Source organism: Pelobates fuscus, chromosome 3, assembly GCF_036172605.1.
Source record: "Pelobates fuscus isolate aPelFus1 chromosome 3, aPelFus1.pri, whole genome shotgun sequence".
In the NCBI taxonomy this organism is placed as follows: Eukaryota; Metazoa; Chordata; class Amphibia; order Anura; family Pelobatidae; genus Pelobates; species Pelobates fuscus.
The window spans coordinates 389,993,462-390,020,226 of NC_086319.1; the positions used below are offsets into that span (position 1 = coordinate 389,993,462).

At 42.9% G+C, this 26,765-nt stretch overlaps 2 protein-coding genes across 3 annotated transcripts; both read right to left on the bottom strand.

Moving 5' to 3' along the window:
• Window positions 1-1,990: 1,990 nt before the first annotated feature.
• Window positions 1,991-6,794, bottom strand: LAMTOR4 (late endosomal/lysosomal adaptor, MAPK and MTOR activator 4). 2 transcript variants are annotated; one of them, XM_063445993.1, is made up of 4 exons: window positions 6,733-6,794; window positions 5,706-5,786; window positions 4,505-4,616; window positions 1,991-3,080 (listed from the first exon to the last, which is right to left on the bottom strand). In XM_063445993.1, exons 1-4 carry the CDS (start codon window positions 6,733-6,735, stop codon window positions 2,983-2,985), a joined length of 294 nt encoding a protein of 97 aa, XP_063302063.1. In that variant the 5' UTR covers window positions 6,736-6,794; the 3' UTR covers window positions 1,991-2,982. The 2 variants fall into 2 exon arrangements, with proteins under 2 accessions (XP_063302063.1, XP_063302062.1); XM_063445992.1 differs by having other exon boundaries at window positions 6,727-6,759.
• A 9,744-nt stretch (window positions 6,795-16,538) lies between these two features.
• On the bottom strand, window positions 16,539-24,133 carry LOC134601494 (transmembrane protein 272-like). The gene is made up of 5 exons (XM_063445994.1): window positions 24,075-24,133; window positions 21,576-21,685; window positions 20,647-20,697; window positions 17,785-17,982; window positions 16,539-16,876 (listed from the first exon to the last, which is right to left on the bottom strand). The coding sequence occupies exons 2-5, from the start codon at window positions 21,649-21,651 to the stop codon at window positions 16,674-16,676; spliced, it is 528 nt and encodes a 175-aa protein (XP_063302064.1). The 5' UTR covers window positions 21,652-21,685; window positions 24,075-24,133; the 3' UTR covers window positions 16,539-16,673.
• Window positions 24,134-26,765: the final 2,632 nt, after the last annotated feature.

Genomic DNA, 26,765 nt, shown 5'->3' on the forward strand with positions numbered 1-26,765 from the left:
CAGTGCCTACTCAAGTACATAGAGGTTTCTCATCAATTTCGGAAGTCTCAACAGCTGTTTGTTCTTCCGATAGGTCCCAGAAGAGGGGAGGCAGCCTCTACTTCCACTTTGAGACGTTGGATCTCCAATACTATAATCAAGGCTTATCAGTTAAAAGACCTTGCTCCTCCTACTAAGATCAAATCACACTCTACAAGGGCTTTAGTAACATCATGGGCAAATTGGGCAGAAGTTCCATCTGACGACATCTGTAAGGCAGCTACGTGGTCTTCTCCTCTAACTTTCATCAAACACTACAAACTGGATTTGGCATCTTCCTCTACGGCTTTTGGTAGAGGCGTTCTGTCCTCTGTTGAATCTAACTAAATTAAACTTTTTCAGCATTATCTGGTTTGGAGTATTTGTTATTTATGATTTTCCCACCCTATGGTGAAGCTTGGGTATTACCCATAAGTGATGCTGCCATGATTAGCCAGGAATACAGAAAATGTTATCATACTTACCGTAATTTTCTTTTCCTGGCTATTATTAATGGCAGCATCAGCAACCCCCCTTAAGATTATTTTAAGCTTTGGAACTCGACTGTGGGATGGTAGGAGGAGGGACTTTTTATACCCCAGTCTGGTCCAGATTAATTGATTTTTTCCTATCCTGTTCCTGATTGGGGCGGAGCTACCCATAAGTGATGCTGCCATGAATAATAGCCAGGAAAAGAACATTACGGTAAGTATGATAACATTTTCTGTATTAGTTGTTCTGGTGACTATAGTGTCCCTTTCGGATGGTGGGGAAGAAAAAAATGGAAGTTAAATTTTGCACCCCTATAAATTTTACATAAAATTATAGATCTGCAATGTTGCATAGACTCCTACCTTAGGTGGCCCTTTCAGTATGTAAAATTAGAAATATATATATATATATAAAATAAAGAATGTTACCATTTCTTATTTCTTCAAACTACAAGGGTTTTGAGCTACTTTGTGTGGCTTTAGGTGCCAATCTGTTGGGTACCAACAGCTGGTGATATGCTTAGAGAGTTCAAAAGAAAAAAAAAAAAAGTAGAGAGTCCTTAAAACAGTGAACTTGTGTTAATGGGTTTTACTTTCTAAAATGAGAATTTTCCTGGAAGTTTTGATCAATGATTTGCAAACATTTTGTCAGTTTCCTGTTGGTGAAATTTTGAGGAGTCTTATGTTAAAGCCCACCTGTGTGTTTGCCCACGTTTTAAACTTTATCACCACCAATTTAGCTAGCATAGTCAATAACTGGACACACAAGCCTTGGCATAGATCTATCAAAAGATCTATGATTGAACTGAATGTACAGTGCTTCCTCTTACAAGGATTAAATGGACACTATAATCACCAGAATAACTGCAGCTTATTGAATTTGTTCTGGTGAGTAGAATCATTACCTTCAGGCTTTTTGCTGTAAACACTGTCTTTTCAGAGAAAATGCAGTGTTTACATCACAGCCTAGTGATAACTTCTCTGGCCACTCCTCGTATGACTGTTAGAGATCCTTCCTGGGTCATGGCTGCCTAAAATGCATCCAAACATTCAGTGTCTCCATCCTCTGCATGCAGACACTGAACTTTCCTCATAGAGATTCATTGATTCAATTCATCTCTATGGGGAGATGCTGATTGGCCAGGGCTGTGTTTGAATTGTGCTGGCTGTGCCCCTGATCTGCCTCCTTCACAGTCTCAGCCAATCCCATGGGGAAGCAAAGTGATTGGCTCAGAACAACACTTCTGATGTCAGCAGGCAGCTTGCTGTTCTGAGGCAAACAGGGACAAATCCAGCAGCTTCAGGCTTGAATACAAGTAAGATTATACTATATTTAGGGAGGCAAGAGGGGGCCAGTGAGACCAGATGGTGGTTTTAACACTATAGGGTCAGAAATAGAGGTTTGTGTTCCTGACCCTATAGTGCGCTTTTAAATATAAATTTTGCTACTATGTAGGCACTAATGAAGCAGAATAGTTACATCCAGTGTTCCAAATATTTTTAATGTCCTTGTTATATACACTGCAATATTCACAAATTAAATCAGAGGAGGAACAGGCTACAGATTACAACCCCTACAATGCTCAGTCAATTAGAACTATCACGGGTCATCTGCGGCAGTACAATATACAGTAATCTCCATTACATACAGAAGTGGATTGTCCAATTAGCATGGGTCACTGGCAGGTACATTTAGTCAGTCATGTATTCTGTACACAGTCAAAATATAAAAAAAAAAAAAAAAAAACACACACATACAAGTATGCAAGTTAAAACACAGTCATGTCAATGAGTGATTTAACGATACTGCCCTATTTTTTTTTTTATAGGTTATAGTATTTTATAGACAGCAAAGACTTGTCTGTGTTTATTATTCAAGTAAAGCTTAAAAGGTGAATACACGCAGTTTTACTGGTTACCTATTTGAAGTTTTTTTTTTTGTGTTTTTTTTTTTTAATTTATAAAACCGGGATCGTGTTGTGCCCACTTTATTATGAAATTTAACCATTATTAAATTTTATAATGGATACTTCACATCATTACGATTTATGAGACGTTCGGCAACGCTCTTTTGTGCTTATAACTCTCCCCCATCTCATATGTCCCAGCTTGGGAGTTTTGGATTGTGGTTGGATGTTGACATTGTGCATATACGTAAAGAACTCCAACTTGTACAAGAGTCAGTGGACCGTACCAGAAGACGACTGGAAACACACCGAGATGGGCCACAGAGGTGCCAACAAGGAGTATCCGCGGCTGTTACATTAATAAAAACCATCTGTAAAGTGTCCTAAATTTATCACGTTGATGTGACATTCAAAGGCATCAGCTAGGGGCCAAGGTTAGATATAACTTCGTCTGTGGGATCATGTACAGTTGTTTTAAGTAACAGTCACATTTAAAACAGACTTCATTTGATTCACAATGTGGTTGTAAAAATAGCAAATAATAGGTGCAGGCAGAAGAACGGGGGCTAAACGCTGATCGGCTCTCGAACAACATTATGACGCTTCACCACATAAATCTTTTGTCCTGAAACAGTGACCAGGAATGAATGCTCCCCGAAAACAACTAGAAAGGAGAAAAGGAGACACCATGTAAGAAAATGACCCTAACAATTTGCATGTTAAAAAAAAAAAAAAAAACACAACATTCTCCCTACCTGATCGGGCACTCAGAATTAAGAAGGCATGCTATCTGGAAAGAAACGCCTCACAATAATGCTGCTATTTCAGTAGCATTTGCAACACATGTGTAGTCAGCATTTCCTTTAACCCCCACAGTATGTACCTGACCACTTCCTGACTGGCTACTCATTGAAGAGCATTTAGGTGTAGCAATAAGGAAACGGGACATGAGCTACAGGGCTGCGCCCAGAGCCCTTACAGAGGGCTGCGCCCAGAGCCCTTACAGAGGGCTGCGCCCAGAGCCCTTACAGAGGGCTGCGCCCAGAGCCCTTACAGAGGGCTGCGCCCAGAGCCCTTACAGAGGGCTGCGCCCAGAGCCCTTACAGAGGGCTGCGCCCAGAGCCCTTACAGAGGGCTGCGCCCAGAGCCCTTACAGAGGGCTGCGCCCAGAGCCCTTACAGAGGGCTGCGCCCAGAGCCCTTACAGAGGGCTGCGCCCAGAGCCCTTACAGAGGGCTGCGCAAAACATTCACAAGGACTCAAGAAGCTGCCTAGCTCGGTTAATTGCCTACAGCCTGTATCCAAGTGTTGGACTTTAGAGAAAATATATTGTTTTACCCTTTACTCCATTAATATGACAGACAGCAGGGGGGATGTAAGACCTAAACGTGTTCTGTTCTTTAAGTGGGCTAAAGTACTAAAAAAAAAAATAAAACTGGAGCAATCACTATGGGAACCAACACAATCCTATTTTTTTTGAGTGGGACTCTTTGATAAACCTCCCCCAATGTGTATAAAGGCAGGTATACTAAAATACCAATTAAATAAATGTAAAAAAAAAGTGAGAAATTCCAAGTTTGAGCTTGATAAAGACCCAGTAGGGTTGAAACATTGCTGCTTTTGCCCCAATAAAGCTGCTATTTTTGTTATCCTGGAGTGCCTGATCTGTTATTTATTTTGCATATCTTGGAAGGGAGGACTGGCCAGCCCTGGCTTATTTGGTGAGTGCGGTATCCAGTACATCTCTAGAAATTACAAGTTGGCATAGGATCACCTCACCTTAAAGAGATTCTATAGTTCCCGATGGTCCCCTTGCCGCCCCACAGTCTGACAGCTTAAAAGGTCAAAGGCTGCATTTCTCAGATGTATACGAGGCTCCATGGAGTAATGAAGTTTGCTTTTTTGTCACGCCGATTTAACCAGACAAGTAAAACCACCAAACTGGCTAAAAACATCCTGGGGTATGAGTGCAAAGATTGCACAATAACCAACTGCTTCTTTTGGGGCCATTTAAATCGTACCTGGATGGTTAGGTTAATGTATTGGCCTACTCTGGTCAGACACTATATGCTCCCCCACCATCACTTACTACTCATGCGTTTGAATGGTGGTTGTTCTCCCAAACGAAAGCTGCAGGCTGTAGTCACCATCTCTCTGATAATGCCTGCCACGCGCTCATCATTCTCCAGATCACCAGCACTCTGCAGAGATGGACATAAAAGATTATTAGGAAAGAATTACTGCAATAGTTTGACCTCTTATCTCCTCTTTCGATTTGAAGCTTTCCTTTAGGTCTCTTGAGCAAATTGGTGGCTCTGACAAACAACCTCGTCACAGGTTCCTGGAGGGGCCTGCTGGCCAGCCTCTTACCTCAGGACTGTGTTAGACTTTAGTTCAGGACTATGGAAAGGCTTTGTTCGTGCCTGTTTCCTTATATGGTTCGGTATATGGGGCTTACCGAACGGATTATACTTATGCTGTTCATATGCCGAACCAACTACCGAACTGTTGGACCACCTGGAAGTGGAGTGTGTCGCTTGTTAACCTTATTGACCTCGTTAAATGCAACATTCTAAATGGTCAGCTGGATGGCTGCCGCTCGTACGGACGAACACTGGGTGGCAGACATCTTGTTCCCGCGCATAGTGGGGTTTGGTCGTCATGTGTATGGAACCCAAACCGGACACTAAACACTAGTCACCAAAACAATTTCAGCTTAAAAATTGCTCGTTTCTATACATGCAGCCCTAGCCACACCTCCCCTGGCTGTGAGTAACACAGCCTGCATGAAAAAAAATATAATGGTTTCATTTTCAAATCAGATGTTACTTACTTTAGATGTTTTTATATAATGCTCTGCAAATTAAACTTTAATTACATACAGGAGGCAGGCTCTAGAATTCTATTACCAGAACAGGAGGCAATACATCCTATATTAAACAGAATGTGCAATAAAGGAAACATTAGCTCTCACTTTACAGGAAATATGTAGGAAGGCTGTGTAAATTACTTGCAGGGAGGTGTGCCTAGGGCTGTATAAACAAACAATGTGATTTACCTCCTAAATGGCAGAGAATTGCACAGTGATCTATACACCAAAACTACTTCATTAAACTAAAATTGTTATGATGACTATAGTGTCCCTTTAATAACTTAAAATCCTGGGAAGTGACCGTTCCCCTTTAATCAAAGCAGACAGAGGGATGCGAGAATTGCAAGAGCTGCAGAGACTGAAATGGAGGAAGTAAGAGAATGATACAGGAAACGGCTCAAGCAAATGGTCTACTTACTGCTAGAACCCCATCTTCGCTCATCACCAGATAACCCATTTGATCTGGGATCCGCTCCAACCCCTGTGTCAATGTAGATGTCTAGAAAATAAAGGGGGGGTTGGGGGAGGAGAGGCAGAGAGAGAAGATATACAAGATAGCCTATGAACAGTTTAAAAACCAGAGTTTGCTCTATACAAATTTGCCAGACGGCAACGTATTACCATGTCATTTCCTTTCAATCCATATTGTCCCTTAAGGACACATGACATGTCATGATTCCCTTTTATTCCAGAAGTTTGGTCCTTAAGGGGTTTTTAAAGTGCATCTAAATTGATGTACACTGTTCTACAGAGAATACAACTTTATCTAAACACTGTGCTATCAAAATTGCCAGAAGACGTAACTCTCTATACATTCTTTGTCACCCCTAAATCTTTATAGCTTGGCAGAAGCAAGTTTTAACATGAAGGTCACACACCGCTCCCCCATCCATTCTTTCCAACATGTTGGTGGCACTGTACAGAAGGCACTGTGAACAAACATTTGCACAGTATTTAGCATTGTTCCCTTGAATAAACCCTGGGCAGCACTAGTGCATCCTAACCCTTTGCACCATTTTTTTGTTCTCAGCATGCCAACTTAGTTGAGGAGAAAGCCAGGTTCAGGGAAATTTATTTAAAAGAAAAATTATATATATATATATATATATATATATATATATATATTTCATTTTTTTTTTTTTTTAAAGCTATAGAATTGCTGGAAATTTCAATGACTACAGTCAAACAAACCCAGAGCAATCCCAGTTACAGACAGTTAGACACACTGTGTTACACACTCAGCCATTAGCATTAATGTGATTTCTAAATCCCCCCCCCCCCATGGAACTACAACTCCCAGCATGCTTTGCCAGCTGTAGATGTTTATACACAGCTATATAGAGGCAGTAAATGAGATTTTTGTTGTAATATAGCATTTCTCTAGGTCTAGCCCCAGCAGCTGCACCCCAGCAAGCCCACAGCCATAAATGTTCACTCACTCTCACCATGGTGGCTGCCTCTCTGATCAGCTGCTTCCTTCACCTCCTATTTCAGCTTCCTATTTTTCTGCTCTCTCGCCATTGGCTGATACCTCTGTCAGTCGTAGCGTATCGTCTTGTGAATGGCTAAAGAAACTGTCAATCAAGTACATCAGCTCTGCCTCCTTTCGGTCAGCTGAGAATCACATGATCGTTCTTCTGATTGGCTGCAAGGCACGCCAGTCTTTTTTTTTGCCGACTGGTTGGCGTTTCTGATTGGCTGGTTTAGCAGGCGAGGGAGGTCCTTCTGAATAGAATCTCCAGGGTTTGCTGTAAAGGCGACAGATACAATGTGTAACGTAGCATTCCATTGGTTTGATACATTCAGAGGAAGATGGCGCTCTCCTGGAGCTGATTGCAGTACTTTCCCAGGGGAGATGTGTAGCTGCAGGAAATCCAAAATACACTAACCTGTGCAGTGTTGGTTTGGGTGCAGCAGTATGACATACCTCCCAACACTAACTGGACAAAGAGCCACACTTTCATTTGGATCCTTTAACCCCTTAAGGACAGAGCTTCAGAAGCTTGACTTACGCTTAATGACACAAGCAATTTTTGCATTTTCTTGCTGTTTGCGTTCAACTGCAATTTGCATCTCTCTCATTTATTGCACCGACACATATTATATACTGTTTTTTAAAGGACAGAAAGGGCTTTAATTTGATATAACATATAAATATATAAATGCTTACTTATTATAAAAAAATACAGAAAAATGCAAAAAAAATGAAAAATATTGTTTTTTTTTACAGTTTTTGCAATCATAATGTGTGCATAATTAGTGCAGGTTAAGGAAAGTAATTAAAAATAAATTCATTTATTTGTTCTGATTTACAGAATATATAATGTGTCTGGGATTTTCAGTTTTTTTTGGTAGTTACAGGTCACAAAGCACAAGGAGTAAAATAAACTTTTTATGTGGAGCGATTTTAGAATTTGGTATGTTTGTCTTGTAAGCCTAATAGCCATAAAATAAAACAAAATTGCCACACAAAAGTATATATTTATATAAAGTAGACATCACAGGCTATTTACCTAAGGTTGTTTTGACACTTTCTACGTAGCCATTTTACCGCCAACCTCTGCTAAATATTGGAGTAAAATTGTGTTTTTGGGGGGTTTTCGCACACAAACGTATAACAAAGAACTTCTCATGTGTATTTTGTAAAGTTGTTGTGTGCTATTCCTGTACAAAGTTTTATTATGTGTTCAGTTACTTCTGCTGAGTACAACGGTACCCCCATTGTATGTCTTTGGCACTATTTTGTGAAGCTACAGTGCCATATAGGAGACCTGTCCTTTTCAGTATTCACAGTAGAATTTTGAGAGACGGATATAATGAGCCTATGCTTCCATTTGGGGTATTATAACAGTTTGACTGTTCAAAAACCCCCACAAAGGCCTACCATTTGTAAAAGTAGACACTCCAGGGTATCTCATAAGGTGCATATTGTGCTTTAACATGCCCCCATTTTTTTACCATTACATGCCAAAGTATGTGGTAAAAAATAATTGTGTGCATTTTTTACATACGGATTGCATTTTTGCTGGGCATTTTGTATATTTCATATGTGCCACTAAGTTCAAACCCCCCAAATTATGCTCAGCTAAGTCTTCTGAGTAAAAGGACACCCCCATTGTATGTCTATGGCACTATTTCGTGAAGCTACAGTGCCATACAGGAGACCTGTCCTTTTCAGTATTCACAGTAGAATTTTGAGAGACGGATTTAATGAGCCTATGCTTCCATTTGGGGTATTATAACAGTTTGACTGTTCAAAAACCCCCACAAAGGCCTACCATTTGTAAAAGTAGACACTCCAGGGTATCTCATAAGGTGCATATTGTGCCTTAACATGCCCCCATTTTTTTACCATTACATGCCAAAGTATGTGGTAAAAAATAATTGTGTGCATTTTTTACATACGGATTGCATTTTTGCTGGGCATTTTGTATATTTCATATGTGCCACTAAGTTCAAACCCCCCAAATTATGCTCAGCTAAGTCTTCTGAGTAAAAGGACACCCCCATTGTATGTCTATGGCACTATTTCGTGAAGCTACAGTGCCATACAGGAGACCTGTCCTTTTCAGTATTCACAGTAGAATTTTGAGAGACGGATTTAATGAGCCTATGCTTCCATTTGGGGTATTATAACAGTTTGACTGTTCAAAAAAAAAAAAACACAAAGGCCTACCATTTGTAAAAGTAGACACTCCAGGGTATATCATAAGGTGCATATTGTGCCTTAGCATGCCCCCATTTATTCACCAATATATGCCAAAGTATGTGGTAAAAAATAATTTTGTGCATTTTTTGACATACGGATTGCATTTTTGCTGGGCATTTTGTATATTTCATATGTGCCACTAAGTTCAAAACCTTCAAATTATGCTCAGCTAAGTCTTCTGAGTAAAAAGACATCCCCAATGAATGTCTTTGGCACTATTTTGTGAAGCTACAGTGGCATATTGGAGACCAAGCCATATCAGTTTTTACAGAACTTTGAATTTTGACGCTGGACCTATGTGCAATTTCCAAGCATCTTCGTAAGTTTTAAATTCAAACTACCCCACAAAGGCCTACCATTTCTTAAAGTAGACACCCCAGGGTATTTCAAAAGGCATATTTTGAACCTTAGCGTGGGATAATTTTTCCGCTAGCTTGTACCAGGTGTAGTGGTAATAAGCGTTTTTTCTGCCTTTTTGACACACAAAGTGAGTTTGCACAGTATATTTTGCAAACCTTATGTGTACCACCACTCTATAATACTTTATATGTTGCTCAGCTATGTCGGCTGAGTACAAAAATACCCCCGTATGTACCTTTGCCAGGTATATGTGGACATCGGAGGGGCACATTTGGGACACAGCCATTCCATTTTTTTTCAAACTTTACATTTTTACGCTGTGCCCATGTCCCATTTTAGAGTATTTTACCAGGCTATATAATCCAAATACTCCATAAAGCCATACCATTTCTTAAAGAAGACATCCCAGGGTATTTCAAAAGGCATATTTTGAAAATTAGTGTGGGATAATTTTTCCGCTAGCTTGTACCAGGTGTAGTGGTAATAAGCGTTTTTTCTGCCTTTTTGACACACAAAGTGAGTTTGCACAGTATATTTTGCAAACATTTTGTGTACCACCACTCTATAATACTTTATATGTTGCTCAGCTATGTCGGCTGAGTACAAAAATACCCCCGTATGTACCTTTGCCAGGTATATGTGGACATCGGAGGGGCACATTTGGGACACAGCCATTCCATTTTTTTCAAACTTTAAATTTTTACGCTGTGCCCATGTCCCATTTTAGAGTATTTTACCAGGCTATATAATCCAAATACCCCATAAAGCCATACCATTTCTTAAAGAAGACATCCCAGGGTATTTCAAAAGGCATATTTTGAACCTTAGCGTGGGATCATTTTTCCGCTAGCTTGTACCAGGTGTAGTGGTAATGAGCGTTATTAAATGTATTTTTTTACTTTTTAAAACTTTTTTTACTTTTTAAAACTATTTTTTAAACTTTTGTTTTGCTTATTCATTTTTTTAAAGTTTCCTAAACTTTCGTAAAACTTTTTTTTACAGATTTAACATTTTTCTAAGCTTTTTCTTTTACCGTTAACCCCTAACTAGCAGTAAGCAGCACTAACAGTAAATTCCCAATTTTCCCATAACTCCCACCCACCCCAGCTAGCAAAATATTTAATTATACAATATTTAAATTAGTTAATTAAATTAATTTAACCCCTGAGGGTTAAAAAATAAATAAAAGTTAATCGTCAGGGGTTAAAAAAAAATTAGATCACAGTATAATACTGTGATCTGTATTTTGATCACTGTAGGCAGTGATAGACTGGCAGGCAAGGGGTTAATTTTTATTTGGACTGGGTAAAGGGTTTATTTTTTTTTATTTTTTACTTAAACGTTATTAAAACTTTTTTTTTACTTAATTTTTTAACTTTTTAAAGCTTATTTTAAAACTTTTTTTAACGTTAACCCCTAGTTAGCCTAACACTAAATCCCCCAATTCCCCACTAACTTCCACCCTCCCCAGCTAGCTAAATTTATAATTTTAAAATATTTAAATTAATAAAATAAATTTAACCCCTGAGGGTTAAAAAAAAAAAAGAATTAACCCTCAGGGGTTAAAAAAAAATCAGATCATATTAAAATGTAATCCCTGCCAATTGATCACTGTAGTCAGTGATCAATTGGCAGGGAAGGGGTTAATTTTTTATTAATATGGGTAAAGGGGGGGTGGGATTTTAATTTAACTTTTTTTTTAACACCAGGGGGCAGGATCACTGAAGATCCGTCTCCCTGCACTTCACACTGAACCCGGAAGTGCAGGGAGGCGGAGGTGAGTATACAGAGCACATGTGCCCGCTCTGGCATGCTGTCAGAGCAGGCACATGTACTGGGACAGCCCGATCCGGTGCTCCCGGTCTGCCTCTAATGCAGAGGCAGACCGGAGCACCATTAACCCCACGATCGCCGCGATTGCGGCGATCTGGGGTTAATTTTACCGCGTGACGGACGAGGTCCGTCACCCGTCGTTAAGGGCATCCCCAGGATGACGGACCTCGTCCATCACCCGTCCTGAAGGGGTTAAGGACAGAGGCAATTGTAATATTGTGACCAGACCAAACCTGGAAGTTGACTATATGTCTGTTCAACCATAATTCACCCACACGTATATATCATTTTATTCAGAAAAAAACAGGGCTTTCATTTCACATCAAATATTTATATATAGAACATAATTTAATATGAGAAAAAAAAAAATATATATATATATATACACGTCTTCATGACAGTATAGTGGTTAAATCACGGTTTAGGTCCCCAGACCCCCGTGCCCCCCTTTGAAGAAAGGTATTTTACTTACTTTTTTCCTGCGCTGCACCGGTCTCCCCGCAGCTGGTCCCCCCCCTCTCTGCCTCCATGGCTGAGATAATCAAATGTGATGATCTGATTCAAGCTAAGGCTTTCCCATAACAAAGCATTGGGAGGCTATTGTACGGCAAAACGCTGTGCTGCTCCAATCAGCATCTCCTCATAGAGATGTATTCAATGAATGCATCTCCATGGGGAACGTTCAACGCCCCCATGCACAGTGCTGAGATGCTGAACGCCAGTGCTGACACTCTGCAGCCCTTAAACAGGCATTTTTGCAGGGTTTTATTTGTGAGCAGTGTTTGTGTGTTTGAATTTAAAGCGGCACTGTCATGCCGAACCTACCTTTCCCCAATCGATTCCTCTTCTCTCCCTCTGTCAGGATCTGTTCTTCATTTCTTCCTGTTTGCTCTAATTTTCTTTAAAACATAAGGCAAAGTAGGGACTATTTTGTCTTATGGAGGCTTCTTACTCCTGACCATCTCTGACCAGTGGAGGAGCAAAGTTTGCTCCATTTCCTGTGGTCAGAGAAATTTACCCACAATTCTCACCTTTCCTCCGTGTACTCACGAAGCCTCCTTTCACTTTTCCCAAATGTCCTGTCATTTAGACAGAACGCCGGCAAATCGACCGGAGTTGCGTCCTAACGGAATGAGAACCGTTTCTCCATTCGTTTTAGGACGCAATTCGGGACTTTGTTTGGATCGGAATTTCATTTTAATGAAATTCCAATCCGATCCACAGCTGCATCTTGCAGCCGCTTAGTAGATAACTCCCTAATTCCCACGGTATTTGGGAAATATCTACCTAAAGGCTGAAAGACCTACATTGGTCTTTCAGCCAAATTTACTAATACTAAGCAAAGATTGTTATATCGCGAGTAGGGGCATGTCTACTAAACGGTGATCAACCCTAGTGTCCCCCCTCCCGAGCCCCCACCCTTGCCGCACGAGTGGGAGCTACTAAACTGAAGGGGGGACCTAGCATCCCCGACCCCCACGCCAACCCAAAGTTTCCCCTTCCTTATTGTAATTTAGGGCCCCCACCTGCCGCTCATGGGTGTGGGCTGGGGGGGAGGATTTATTTTTTTACAGTGAGCAGCCTGTTTAATAGACATGCCCCTACTCGCGACATAGCGAGTAGGAGCATTTGGGAGATTTTGGTCTCCCTTATGCTATTACGGGGGCTTAGGAAGTGGCGGGGAGCACTGCATCCTGCCGCCTCTATTTTTACATATAACAAGAAGGGAGGTGCGCTCAGATAGCTCCTGCCTTGTAATAAACCGAACGAACAAAGAGGTCTTCGTTCATTTGTTTGAAATTTCTATTAATTTATGGGTCTTTCTGACGAATGAATAGACAAAATTCCTGTTCAAATGCCCAAGTGTTTAACTGGGCATGCGCGGGAATTTCACAGCACTATATAGTGTGGGTAGATGACATGTCCCACAGGGACTTCATCTACCCACACAAAGATGGCGGCGCCCAGGAACTAGGTCCGGAGCAGAACATAAAGATAAAAAAAAAAATAGGCAAGATGCGGGGCTTAGGGGCATTTGGGCGTAACTAGGGGGACAATTTGATGTAGTGAAGTCGGCAGGGGTGTTAAAAAAAACAAACTGGATTCGGCCATGACAGTGCCGATTAAAGCATGATTTTGTATAGAATACATTTACTGGGTTATTTACTAAAATGAGATTCAAAGTGAATGTCAAATTTATGGTCAGAGTAGCTGAACTGATGACTTAGAGAGTTTTCCAGTTTGGCTACTTTAACCTCTGGGCACCATAACCAGGGCCGCCATCAGGGGGTGACAACCATAACGGTTGCACCAGCGCCCGCACGCTGATGGTGCCCATCGGGTGGCCCATGCACTTAGGGCCACCCGATGGGCCCCATATCTTCAGGGGCCCGGTCAGCGCTGTGGCCGTGTAATAGCGCGACCGGGCCCCTTTAAAAAAAAAAAAAGCAGCCGCAGCAAGTGCTGCTGGGAGGAAGTAGTCACTTCCTCCCAGCTCACTCCGCGCGGGAGGAGCGCGCGCCCGGCAATCAAGAGGGAGAGCCAGTCGACTGCCAGTCCCATCAGCCCCAGCCAGCCACCCTCCTGCAAAGACAAGGTAAGAAACAGGAGGGTGGCTGGAAAATTAGCTGTGTGAATGTATGTCTGTCTGTGTGTGTGTATGTCTGTGTGTGTATGTCTGTGTGTGTCTGTATGTCTGTATGCATGTCTGTATGTATGGCTGTGTGTCTGTGTATGTCTGTCTGTCTGTATAAATGTATGTCTGTATGCATGTATGTCTATCTTTATGCCTGTCATTATGTGTGTATGAATGTCAGTGTCTGCATGTCATTATAAATGTGTGTATGTATGTCTGTCTATCTGTCTGTATGTCTGTATGTCATTATGAATGTGTGTATGTATGGATGTCAGTGTCTGTATGAATGTATGGATGCCAGTATGAAGGTATGTATGTATGCATGTCTGTATGTATGTCTATCTGTATGCATGTCATTATGTATGAATGTCAGTGTATGTATGTCTGCATGTCATTATGAATGTGTGTATGTCAGTATGAATGTCTGTTTGTATGTCATTATGAATGTGTCTGTGTCTGTATGTCCTTATGCATGTGTGTCTGTATGTATGTTAGTATGTGTCTGTCACTATGTACGCCTGTGTGTCTGTATATGTGTGTATGTCTCAGTATGTGTGTGTCAGTATGTATGCCTATATGCGTATAAGTATGTGTGTCTGTTAGTATGTATCAGTGTGTATGTGTCCTTTTGTATCAGTAAATGTGTTTGTGTCTGTGTGTGTATTCCTGTGGGTGGGATTTGGAGGCGGTCTCTGTGGGCGGTTTTGGAGGCAGGCCCCCAGGCGCCCAGACCCTGAGCTCAGTTAGGGGCCCCAAAATTTCTGGTGGCGGCCCTGACCATAACAATTTAATTGGAATGGAGTTATGTTCCAGGAAGTACCTGGCCTGGCTTGATTTAGGGGTTACGCTGTTTGTGAATGGTTTAACCCCAAAGTCTTCTCTCCCCCGCTGTTTGGCTCTGCACTGTTCTTCCACTTCTCTCGGATTCTTCAAAACAAGACGCCTCTGACTGCCTCGGAGAGGGATGCTAGGTGACAATTGGTAATTACCCATTCATAAAAATTACTTGAAAAAAAAGGTGTTTCTCAAATGGTCTTGTGAATGGGGAGCCAGGTGCGTTTGTTCCTTTAAAATTCACTTTGAATTGACCTAAAATTCTTTAGAGAACAACCCCGTGGCTGTGTGTGACTATCCCCTAGCCATTAATCATCTTTTTTCCCCCCATCAACCATCTCTTTTGACAACACGCATGGAACTCAGAATCAAGAACCAAAATTACCATGTTCGACATAGCTTTTGCGGTTTGTTTGTGATTTGGGTATAGTTTGTAATTTTGATCAATCACCCAAAATCCTGCTGAATTGCAGTCCGGCCCAAAACAAATCTTATATTCTAATACTCACGTCTGTCGGGTAGTCTAAGTCCCCATTAACCATGCCTGTAGGCTCCTCCTGTGTAACACTATCATTTATTTCCCTTTTGGCTTTTCCAACACAAAATGAAAATTGCATAAACTCTCTTTATTTCATAATTTATTGTAAAAAAACAGAACTTATATAATTTTTTTTTCTTACAAAATGTATTTAGTATGCATTCCAGTGTAGAAATAGATGTTTCATTATTTTGTAGAATGGCGAGGCCATGGTGGTTTATTCAATAAACAGAATTTTGGTGAACTAAATACCAAAATTGTACCGTTCCCTAAAAAGGTTTCATACAATAGCACCTACATATGTTAAACTGTGAGCAAGCTTATCAGACCTGGGCTCATCGGAATAGAGCAGTTACATTCTCTGACAAAGGTAACTTAGGAACTTTTAAATCACATTCGGTATAAAAAGGCACTTTGCTTTACCACAGAGTATAAATTATATGGAAAATGTTATCATCATAGGTTAGATAGCCATGTGCCTCTATAATAGGGTAGGTATTCGAATCACCCTTTCAGAAGTCCTATAATAGGGTAGGTATCTGAATCACCCTTTCAGAAGTCCTATAATAGGGTAGGTATCCGAATCACCCTTTCAGAAGTCCTATAATAGGCTAGGTATCCATATCACCCTTTCAGAAGTCCTATAATAGGTAGGTATCCATATCACCCTTTCAGAAGTCCTATAATAGGTAGGTATCCATATCACCCTTTCAGAAGTCCTATAATAGGGTAGGTATCCATATCACCCTTTCAGAAGTCCTATAATAGGGTAGGTATCCGTATCACCCTTTCAGAAGTCCTATAATAGGGTAGGTATCTGTATCACCCTTTCAGAAGTCCTATAATAGGGTAGGTATCCATATCACCCTTTCAGAAGTCCAATCTGAAGGGGTCAATAATATGGTAGGTATTCATTTTACCCAATGAGACGTTTTATCATAGAGTAGGTAGAGCCAGGAAGAGGAGTGGACAGGGTGGAGGTTAAACAAAACAAACAACAAGAAAGAAAATGGCTGATTAAGAGTTTAGAGAGGCAGGGACAGCGAGGAGTCATTAGATGAAAGAGCGAGAGAGGTAGGGAGGGGAGATGCATTGCTTCTCCTTGCAGGTGCTACCTACAAATGTAGAAGCCCTGTATGTCTGCTGCCAGCACGCTGTGTGCGTGACAACAGACATACATTGTACACAAAATAAGTCACATGTGCCACGGTCGCAATTAGCCCCTGACACACAAGTGCAAATGTCTCTGGATGGGCAACGTTTCAAGCTGAGCACTTCTAAAAGCAGAAAGGTTAGAGCGACCTTTGAGTAGGCTAGCCATGTCACCCTAACAGGTCCTTAATAGGGATTGGAGTCACTCTAGTGGAAGTTCCTATAATAGTTTAAGGAGTCGCATCACTCTCACAGGGTATCTGTGCCACTCCAGGAGTATTTTTGCACCGGATAGTGGGGGAAAGGGTGGTGTCAAAGTTCAGTCTCACCCTGATCTCAAGTTTAGTGAAGCCTTTAGTACACATAAACAGATAAAGACACACAGTAATCCCAGAACAAGAAGCATGAGGCAGATGTGACATATTGTGGTTATCCAGAAGGCGTACAAGTAGAGGACACGGTTACATTGTTTTGGGCTCTCAGGAGAGTCCCAGGACTCTGGGTACAGAGAATAGATCCACACATTACCTGTAGGAGACAAAGATAAGGCTACTTTAAATAGTATAAAAATGTCCCCACTGTGTGTGGCTTACTGAAGTCTTTCAGCTGTGAGTCCATATCCTCCTCTTTACCCCCATGGCCTTCTGCTCTTTGAATCCGCATCTGCCAGTGTATCTCTGTTCTATGACTCCACACCTGCCCAATCTGTGGCTATGACTCCATGTCTCCCCACCCCAGTGTGCTCTAGGACCAGTGGTGTATTTTGGATTTGTGCTGCCCTAGGCACGACTAAATTCGGGGATCCCCAAAATCTAAATTTGACCCCCCAATTCATGCCACTTTTTTGACTGACAGACACATGCCCTTGTTGATACATGCACTGATATACACTCACTGATAGATACACAGTCATTGGCACACACATACAGTCATAAGCACACACTGTTTAACCAACACACACTTACAGACACATACTGACACACCCACTCACTGACAGGCACACACTCTCAGATACACATAAATTGACATATACACACTGACACACACTCACAGGCACACCCATTCTCACTGAAAGACACACACTTTCACTCACTCACAGTCACACACTGACAGCTACACTCACTCGCAGTAAGGTGGACACAAGGCAAGCAAGGCATTTGTCTGGGAGCTTGGGGTGGCATTTTTTGGCGCCCCCCTGGCAAATGCCTTGTTTGCCTTGTGGTAAATACATTCGTGTCTAGGACTTTACATCCCTCCTGTGCCTCTCTACTCTGCAACTTCATGTCTTCCCTCCACTATGGCTCTCCTCTCTGTGACACCATGTCCTCCCTCTACTGTGGCTCTTGGCTCTGTGAATCCATGCCTGTCCTGTGGCTCAAATTTGGCTCTTTGCTATATTCCCACAGTTAGGACTCCTCCGACCTGTAGACACTTACCTGCAATGAAAAATGAGAAGAGGAATAGGAACAACACTCCCTGGGCACAGAGCGTGGCAAGGCTGATTCGTGGAGGCTCTCTCCCATCCCCACAGGGAAGACAGGTGAGGCACAGCAGCAGTATGGACCCTGATCCCCAAACTATTAAGTAATAGGGAATTAAAGGCTGACCAGGGCAATCCTTTATAAAGAGTGCACCTGCCAAAGAGATAAGAGAATAGGAATAAAAAAATAAAAGAAAATATCAGTAATAGCAGTTGTTACATAGATAAACACACACCTTAAATAAGATTTACTCTCCCAAAGAAGCAGATAATCCCAGTTTTTTTCATCCTGGAAAGAGGTGGGAGGGAGGGAAAGAGCGGGAAGCAATCTTCAAGGGAGAAGACTTGTACGTCTGTTGTCATCATGCAGTGTGCGCTGACGACAGACGTAAAATATGCACAGAATTGACAATAGGCTGTCTGGAACAGCGTTCAGGGCTGGCAACTGGGGGTGCACACAATTAGCAATAACTCAGTATTCAAGCAGATAGACTGCACATACATACTTGTACCACCATTACCACTTCAAATCACTGAAGAGGCCATTGTGGTTATAAATAAACCTGCTAAGTCCACCTCTAGTGGCTATCTGTATGACAGCCACTAGAAGAGCTTCTGCTGCACCGATCGAGTAGAACTCTGTCATATGACACAGCTTCAATAGGATAACATTGATTCCTATGAGGAGCATTGGATTGGTCCGTTGTGGAGCAGGTCATGCTCGTCTGTGATGTTGTGGGAGTTGGAGAGGTAAACAACACCGAGCGAGCCTATGCACTGGAAAAAGGTAAGTAAATCATTTCATTCTAAAATTTGCTCTGCAAATAGGGAACTATAGCTTTAGGGATACAGGTATAAATTCCTAATGCTATAGTTTTCCTTTAAAGCGGACGCACTAAACCTATCAGAGGTTCCCATTCCGAGGCTTCCTGATTCAAGCTTTGGACTTTAACGGAGGTAGTGAAGATAAAGTTGTTATGGTGCCCAGAGTGTTCCTTTAAAAGGACCACTATAGTATTAATAGGTCCCCCCTACCCTCATGGCCCCCCTCCCGCCAGGCTGCAGTGGGAGGAAGGGGTTAAAATCTTACCTTTCTCCAGCACCGGGCTCCCTCGCCGCTGGGGACTCTCCTCCTCCTTTGGACGTCATCGGCTGAATGCGCATGCACGGCAAGAGCCGCGCGCGCAGTCAGTCCATACGAAAGCATGCTCAATGCTTTTTCTATGGACGCTGGAATCTTCTCACTGTGTAAATGAGCACGGAAACGCCTCTAGCGGCTGTCAATGAGACAGCCACTAGAGGCTGGATTAACCCATTTGTAAACATAGCAGTTTCTCTGAAAGGGTTAAACCTAGATGGACCTGGCACCCAGACCACTTCATTAAGCTGAAGTGGTCTAGGTGCCTATAGTGGTCCTTTAATGTAGACATTCACTTCCTCAAAGCAGAGGTATCTGGTTGTAGTTACCAGAAGAGCTTTTATTTATTTATTTTTGCTTGAAAATTGTTACACACAAGACTTTCCATCATAATCTAAACAATCGGGAGGGGATATAGTGGTTAGAGTGCTATTTAAAGGAACACTCCATTTAAAAAAAATGCATTTATTTGTTGCCTATTTCTCTGGAGGGATGAAAAAGCTACCATGCATTATCTGCAGAACAAATTCCTTCAGCTTTTGTGAGCAGTCCCTTTTTGTCAGTAGGTGTCTCTAGTTCTCCTTTAACGTTAGGAGAGAATCACAAGCGGTTTCTTTGATGTTAGTGTCAGGATTTTATGATGTCAGTTAGATTTAATCCTCAATGTCACTATCATAAAATAAAGACAGCAGTGGCACATATAATATATACACAACATTTAAAGTATAAGTATATGGTAGACACTTCCTTAGTGAATATGACAATTCATTTGAACAAATAATGGTACAATACTGTGACAATAAAACAAAATATTTAATTATATAAAGTACATATCCACAATTCAAGAAGCTAAAAAGAGCTCCAAAATGATCACTTGGACACTGTAATCCCTGGCCTTGGATATAGAGAAATAATGTGAGGCTTATGTAGCGGTCTTCAGATTTATATGGAAGATATAAAAAAAAAAAAAAAGTCAGAATACAGCAAACAGAGTTGATAGAAGTTGTGAGTTCTATCCTGAATTCACATTTTATGTTCTATAGTCTTTATACAACTTCAGATATTCTCCTTATAGTTACTGTATCACACCTTGACTTATCTTCTTTGCTGCATTTAAATTATAGATTTGTATCTTCATATGGATTGCTGAATGTACATTATTTGCTTTAGAATTCTAGTTTAATGGATATATTTATATTTGACATTACTACCTTCTTTTCTCTTGTGATGTTGTTTTATACATTTTTGGAGTAGGGGGATACCAGTTTGTGAAATAGCTTTGTCACCAGCTTTTGACACCTGGGTGGCAATTGATTCTATTTCTACCTACTCCCATTCATTGCAATCTGGCATCCTGACCCAGCACAAAGAAAGCCAGGGTTATTCACTAGACTTTTCTTTGCCCACTGGTAGTTTTATCAACCTGCAAAGAATTCAAAATAAAAAAAAAACCTCAGCCATGTGTGGCGATTGGCCAGCTCTGTTAGCCAGCTTCTACAAAAACAAGTGAAACAAACAAACAAATAAGTAGTCTAACGGGGTGGGTATCCCAATATTTTGTTAACTGACTCCTATTGCTATTAGCCAAGGACGTAGGTAGGACCCCTCTAATTCTACAATCCCAACCCTTATTATAATGTCTTAATTTTAAAGAGAGTGATTACCACATATTGCACTCACCAAGAACGATACTGGTAATATGAATCACAGCAACTACACACTTCATCGTTACTGGAAGGAGAAAAGACAGAGGGTTAGACAGAGTAAAGACAGACAGAGAGAGAAATTTCAAAATTAACTAAATGAAGCATGCCGGAGCCCCAATGCCCCATATTATCACTTCGATGCATACCATGCAAAGTGTCAGAGCGTTATGATTTCGATGCATACCATGCAAAGTGTCAGTGCCTTGATGCACACAATGTGGAGTGCGAGCGCCTCAAGGCATACAATTTGGAGTACGAGAAGCGCTCAGTGAAAAGTGGCATCACCGAAGCACAATGCATAGCGAGGACTCCTCAAGGCACACAATGCAGATGGCGGCTCTTTGGAGAACACAATACAGATTGCTGGTGCCTCAGTGCACGTTATCGCGTGTCGGAGCCTCAATGCATACAATGCTACATGTTAAACCAGTTCTCGAAGCACACCAATAGTCAAGGTTTTGTCACTGGAATAAAATATGTTAATGCTTAATTCTGGAGTGTTGGTGTGCTGTGAGGCTTAGATTAACGTACAGGCAAGTCCTGGTCAGTGGTAGATGAAGAAAGATTTAGAAATGTCCACCTTAAATGTTTTCATATTTCTAAGAAATCTCCTCATTTTGATTGTGAAAACTTGAAAAAAAAAATAAGTCACATTTGTAGACTCGGATGTGCCCTGATCATCCAAAAAAGCTAAATTAAAAAGCTAATTTAAAAAAGAAAAAAAATCAAAACAACAAAAACATACATTTGTAGATGGGCATCCAAGTAGTTGCGAAGTGGTTGCGAAGTGGTACCAGCAGATCTGATGCTGAATACTCAGGATAAAAGTTAAAATCACTGTGAAGTAGTACTGGGAGATTTGGACCATCTTCATGATGTTTAATGTTGTGACCAAGCACTTACCTGATATCGGCTTTGGCATTAAAGGGCCCTGCATTGCTTGTAGGAGGGGAGTGTAAGGGCTTTCACTTTCAGCCATGATTGCTTTTGGAGACTCACTGAAATAAAGCGGGCTGCCAATAGAAATGAAATCATCAGAAACAGACTTGCAAGGCGTTTGTAGGAAGTATCAATAAATGGTATAATAGTATCATTTATTCAGGAAAAGTACAGAAATCAAACTGGGTTAACAACTAAAAACGCTAAATTGAATGAATTCTATCTAAATGGTAAAACGTAAGTCAGAATAGCCAAGATGTAACTATTGTGGAGTTTATTTAATTACTGCTGGGATACAGAGCGGCCCCTGGGGATAGAATGCTGAGATACAGAGCGGCCCCTGGGGATAGAATGCTGAGATACAGAGCGGCCCCTGGGGATAGAATGCTGAGATACAGAGCGGCCCCTGGGGATAGAATGCTGAGATACAGAGCGGCCCCTGGGGATAGAATGCTAAGATACAGAGCAGCCCCTGGGGATAGAATGCTGAGATACAGAGCAGCCCCTGGGGATAGAATGCTGGGATACAATCACGCCCTCTGGGGATAGAATGCTGGGATACAGAGCGGCCCCTGGGGATAGAATGCTGGGATACAATCAGGCCCTTAGGGGATAGAATGATGTGATACAGAGCAGCCCCTGGGGATAGAATGCTGGGATACAGAGCGGCCCCTAGGGATAGAATGCTGGGATACAGAGCGGCCCCTGGGGATAGAATGCTGGGATACAGAGCGGCACCTGGGGATAGAATGCTGGGATACAGAGCGGCCCCTGGGGATAGAATGCTGGGATCCAGAGCGGCCCCTGGGGATAGAATGCCGGGATACAGAGCGGCCCCTGGGGATAGAATGCTGGGATACAGAACGGCCCTCTGGGGATAGAATGCTGGGATACAGAGCGGCCCTCTGGGGATAGAATGCTGGGATCCAGAGCGGCCCCTGGGGATAGAATGCTGGGATCCAGAGCAGCCCCTGGGGATAGAATGCTGGGATACAGAGCGGCCCCTGGGGATAGAATGCTGGGATACAGAGCGGCCCCTGGGGATAGAATGCTGGGATACAGAGCGGCCCCTGGGGATAGAATGCTGGGATACAGAGCGGCCCCTGGGGATAGAATGCTGGGATCCAGAGCGGCCCCTGGGGATAGAATGCTGGGATCCAGAGCAGCCCCTGGGGATAGAATGCTGGGATCCAGAGCGGCCCCTGGGGATAGAATGCTGGGATACAGAGCGGCCCCTGGGGATAGAATGCTGGGATACAGAACGGCCCTCTGGGGATAGAATGCTGGGATACAGAGCGGCCCTCTGGGGATAGAATGCTGGGATCCAGAGCGGCCCCTGGGGATAGAATGCTGGGATACAGAGCGGCCCCTGGGGATAGAATGCTGGGATACAGAGCGGCCCCTGGGGATAGAATGCTGGGATACAGAACGGCCCTCTGGGGATAGAATGCTGGGATACAGAACGGCCCTCTGGGGATAGAATGCTGGGATACAGAGCGCCCCCTGGGGATAGAATGCTGGGATACAGAGCGGCCCCTGGGGATAGAATGCTGGGATACAGAGCGGCCCCTGGGAATAGAATGCTGGGATACAGAGCGGCCCCTGGAGATAGAATGCTGGGATACAGAACGGCCCCTGGGGATAGAATGCTGGGATACAGAGCGGCCTCTGGGGATAGAATGCTGGGATACAAAACGGCCCCTGGGGATAGAATGCTGGGATACAGAGCGGCCCCTGGGGATGGAATGCTGGGATACAGAGCGCCCCCTAAGGATAGAATGCTGGGATACAGAGCGCCCCCTGGGGATAGAATGCTGAGATACAGAGCGCCCCCTGTGGATAGAATGGAGAGATACAATCAGGCCCCTGAGGATAGAATGCTGAGATACAGAGCGCCCCCTGGGGATAGAATGGAGAGATACAATCAGGCCCCTGGGGATAGAATGCTGAGATACAGAGCGCCCCCTGGGGATAGAATGGAGAGATACAATCAGGCCCCCTGGGGATAGAATGGAGAGATACAATCAGGCCCCCTGGGGATAGAATGGAGAGATACAATCAGGCCCCTGGGGATAGAATGCTGAGATACAGAGCGCCCCCTGGGGATAGAATGGAGAGATACAATCAGGCCCCTGGGGATAGAATGCTGAGATACAGAGCGCCTCCTGGGGATAGAATGGAGAGATACAATCAGGCCCCCTGGGGATAGAATGGAGAGATACAGAGTGGCCCCTGGGGATAGAATGCTGGGATACAGAGCGCCCCCTGGGGATAGAATGGAGAGATACAATCAGGCCCCCTGGTGATAGAATGGAGAGATACAATGGAGAGATTCGAGCATTCTTGGACTAGAATACTTGCTTTGTACAGTTCCATTAGTGGAATGACCTCTCACTTTAGGGCAGGATTACTGTGCATGGAATAATAGAACATGAAGCTTGCAATCCATGGCAATAAACTTACCAAACGCTCGGCTCAGTGTGTGTTGCTTTCTTTGCTGCACTGAGCGAGAAACTGACAGATCACAGGCTCATAATCATCTGATCTGTCACTTCCCCTTGAGTCATGATAGCGATCACTCAGGAAGAGCAAGCTGCACTTTATTCTCTGCAGTCTGCGCATGGAGCCAGCTCAGGGCAAGCAACAACTTCAGCAGTGGGGTCAAACATTGCGACCACTCCCATCAGTCCTATACATCCATAGAGTAGAGAGCTAGGACCCAGTGAGAGAGTACTCAAGCAATGCATTAAATAACAGGGTCTCTAGAACACAGTGTGATGTACATACAGTGTGTCCTTATAAACCAGGGACTTCACCTTATAAAAGACTAACAGAGCAAAGGGTGTATAGTAGACAAAGTGTAAGTGTGTGTGTATATATAGTAGACAAAGTGTAAGTGTGTGTGTATATATAGTAGACAAAGTGTAAGTGTGTGTGTATATATAGTAGACAAAGTGTGTGTGTGTGTGTGTGTGTGTATGTATAGTAGACAAAGTGTGTGTGTGTGTGTATGTATAGTAGACAAAGTGTGTGTGTGTGTGTGTGTGTATGTATAGTAGACAAAGTGTGTGTGTGTGTGTGTGTGTATGTATAGTAGACAAAGTGTGTGTGTGTGTGTATATACAGTAGACAAAGTGTGTGTGTGTGTGTGTATATATAGTAGACAAAGTGTGTGTGTGTGTGTGTGTGTATAGTAGACAAAGTGTGTGTGTGTGTGTGTATATAGTAGACAAAGTGTGTGTGTGTGTATATATAGTAGACAAAGTGTGTGTGTGTGTGTGTATATATAGTAGACAAAGTGTGTGTGTGTGTATATATAGTAGACAAAGTGTGTGTGTGTGTGTGTGTGTATATATAGTAGACAAAGTGTGTGTGTGTGTGTATATATAGTAGACAAAGTGTGTGTGTGTGTATATATAGTAGACAAAGTGTGTGTGTGTGTGTGTGTGTATATAGTAGACAAAGTGTGTGTGTGTGTGTATATAGTAGACAAAGTGTGTGTGTGTGTGTGTGTGTGTGTGTGTGTGTGTGTGTGTGTGTGTGTGTGTGTGTGTGTGTGTGTGTGTGTGAAAATAGAGTCTATATTGTGAGGGGGATGGTGACACTTGATAGTGAATTAAGCCTTCCCCAATAGGAAAGCAATTAATCAATGCTTTCCTATGGGGGATCTGAAGACGCTAGACATGCTCATGCAGATAGGTGTACACTTAAAAACTCAGTGAAACAGCAGGTAGTGCCTCTAGTGACGGTTTGGTAGACATCCCCCGAGGCAGTCTTAGCACTGCAATGTAAACATGGCTGTTTCTCAGGAATTCCAATGTTTTACATTGCAGAGCAAAGGTGGACAGGGACACTGCTCACAGACTGCTACACTCAGATAATATGGTCTGGGTGCCTATAGTGTCCCTTTAATTTGCAGGAATTTACCAAGCAGCACTATTCAGACACTGTGAATGCACATTCCCAAAAATTCAGGTAACCAACTTCAGAGAGGCACGACCCATTGACTACTAGCCTAATTTGGGCCCTGTGAGCCCAGAACCTGAGTGTTTATTTATGCCCATTCACAGAGCAAGAGAAACTTCTTATTAAAACGGAGGTCCTGACGATCTACTCACACCAAGACACTTTAACCTGAAACCCCAGAATACCCCTCCTTTACCCCGAAACCCCAATATACAGACTCAGGTGAGGGCAATGGGAGATGCAAGACAGAAATTCGGAGACACACTCGGACTGGTAGAAAGACACAGATAAAATGATGGCAGCATAAATGTTTTATCTTTCTGCAGTAAGAAATATGTTTTAAAGGATATATGTAGGCGAAGGGCAGAGGGAAAATTGATGGAAATAGGGGAAGAAGTTAAGGATCAGCAAAGCTACCAGATACACCAGGTTTCCTGACTCCAATTTATTTCAGTATACAGATCTGGTGTTACATGAAAAGTGCTGCCCGGGGGGCGTGGTTTGCAGCCGGAGCAAGATGGACGTCTCCATGTGAAGCTCCGCTGGGACCACACAGCCAATAGCTTATTTTAGCATACAAACTCACTCAGAAACCTGGGGTGCTACCGGGGAAACAGACATGGAGAAGCGGGCCCTGAAGAAACAGCCCAAAAAGCAGACGGAACAGGGCATCACGGTCTCTGAAATGTTCGCGGCCTCCCGCGCCATGAGATCCACGCCTCAAGATGGCGGACGGGAGAGCCCGCGAGTGTCCCACTCACCTTCCAGCCCTGGAGTGGCGGCGACATCGGAGTTCTCGGATACTAGCGCCGCGCAGATCTTGGCGAATCTGGCGGAAGTTCGTAGCTACCTAGCCACCGAAATCGCCAGAAACACAAAGGAAATTAAAGCGGAAATATGCGCCCTGGGCGCGAGAACATCTGAGCTGGAAACGCGGGTTGAGTCCACCGTACTGCCTCACAACACTGCTACAGCTCACATTAACACCCTGACCTCGCGACTGTCTATGGCAGTAGCTGCCCTGGCAGATATGGGAAATAGATCCCGCAGGAACAATATTCGACTGCGGGGTCTGCCAGAAAAGGAGGGTGAAGGCCCCCTCATGGAGGTCGTAACAGAGATACTGAGGCCGCTTCTCCCCGGGATCCCTGACTCCCAATGGCATATCGAGCGGGCACATAGGGCACT

What these genes read in the sequence shown, in the direction of transcription:
- LAMTOR4 (XM_063445992.1), bottom strand. An exon ending in GCGAAGATGGGGTTCTAGCA is followed by an intron (nt 4,617 to 5,705) that starts GTAAGTAGACCA and finishes CCATCTCTGCAG; the next exon opens with AGTGCTGGTGATCTGGAGAA. An exon ending in ACCATTCAAACGCATGAGTA is followed by an intron (nt 3,081 to 4,504) that starts GTAAGTGATGGT and finishes TCTCCTTTCTAG; the next exon opens with TTGTTTTCGGGGAGCATTCA.
- LOC134601494 (XM_063445994.1), bottom strand. Translation starts at nt 21,651, where the DNA reads ATGGCTGAAAGTGAAAGCCCTTACACTCCCCTCCTACAAGCAATGCAG. An exon ending in AATGCCAAAGCCGATATCAG is followed by an intron (nt 20,698 to 21,575) that starts GTAAGTGCTTGG and finishes TTCTCCTTCCAG; the next exon opens with TAACGATGAAGTGTGTAGTT. An exon ending in CTTCTCATTTTTCATTGCAG is followed by an intron (nt 16,877 to 17,784) that starts GTAAGTGTCTAC and finishes TGTCTCCTACAG; the next exon opens with GTAATGTGTGGATCTATTCT.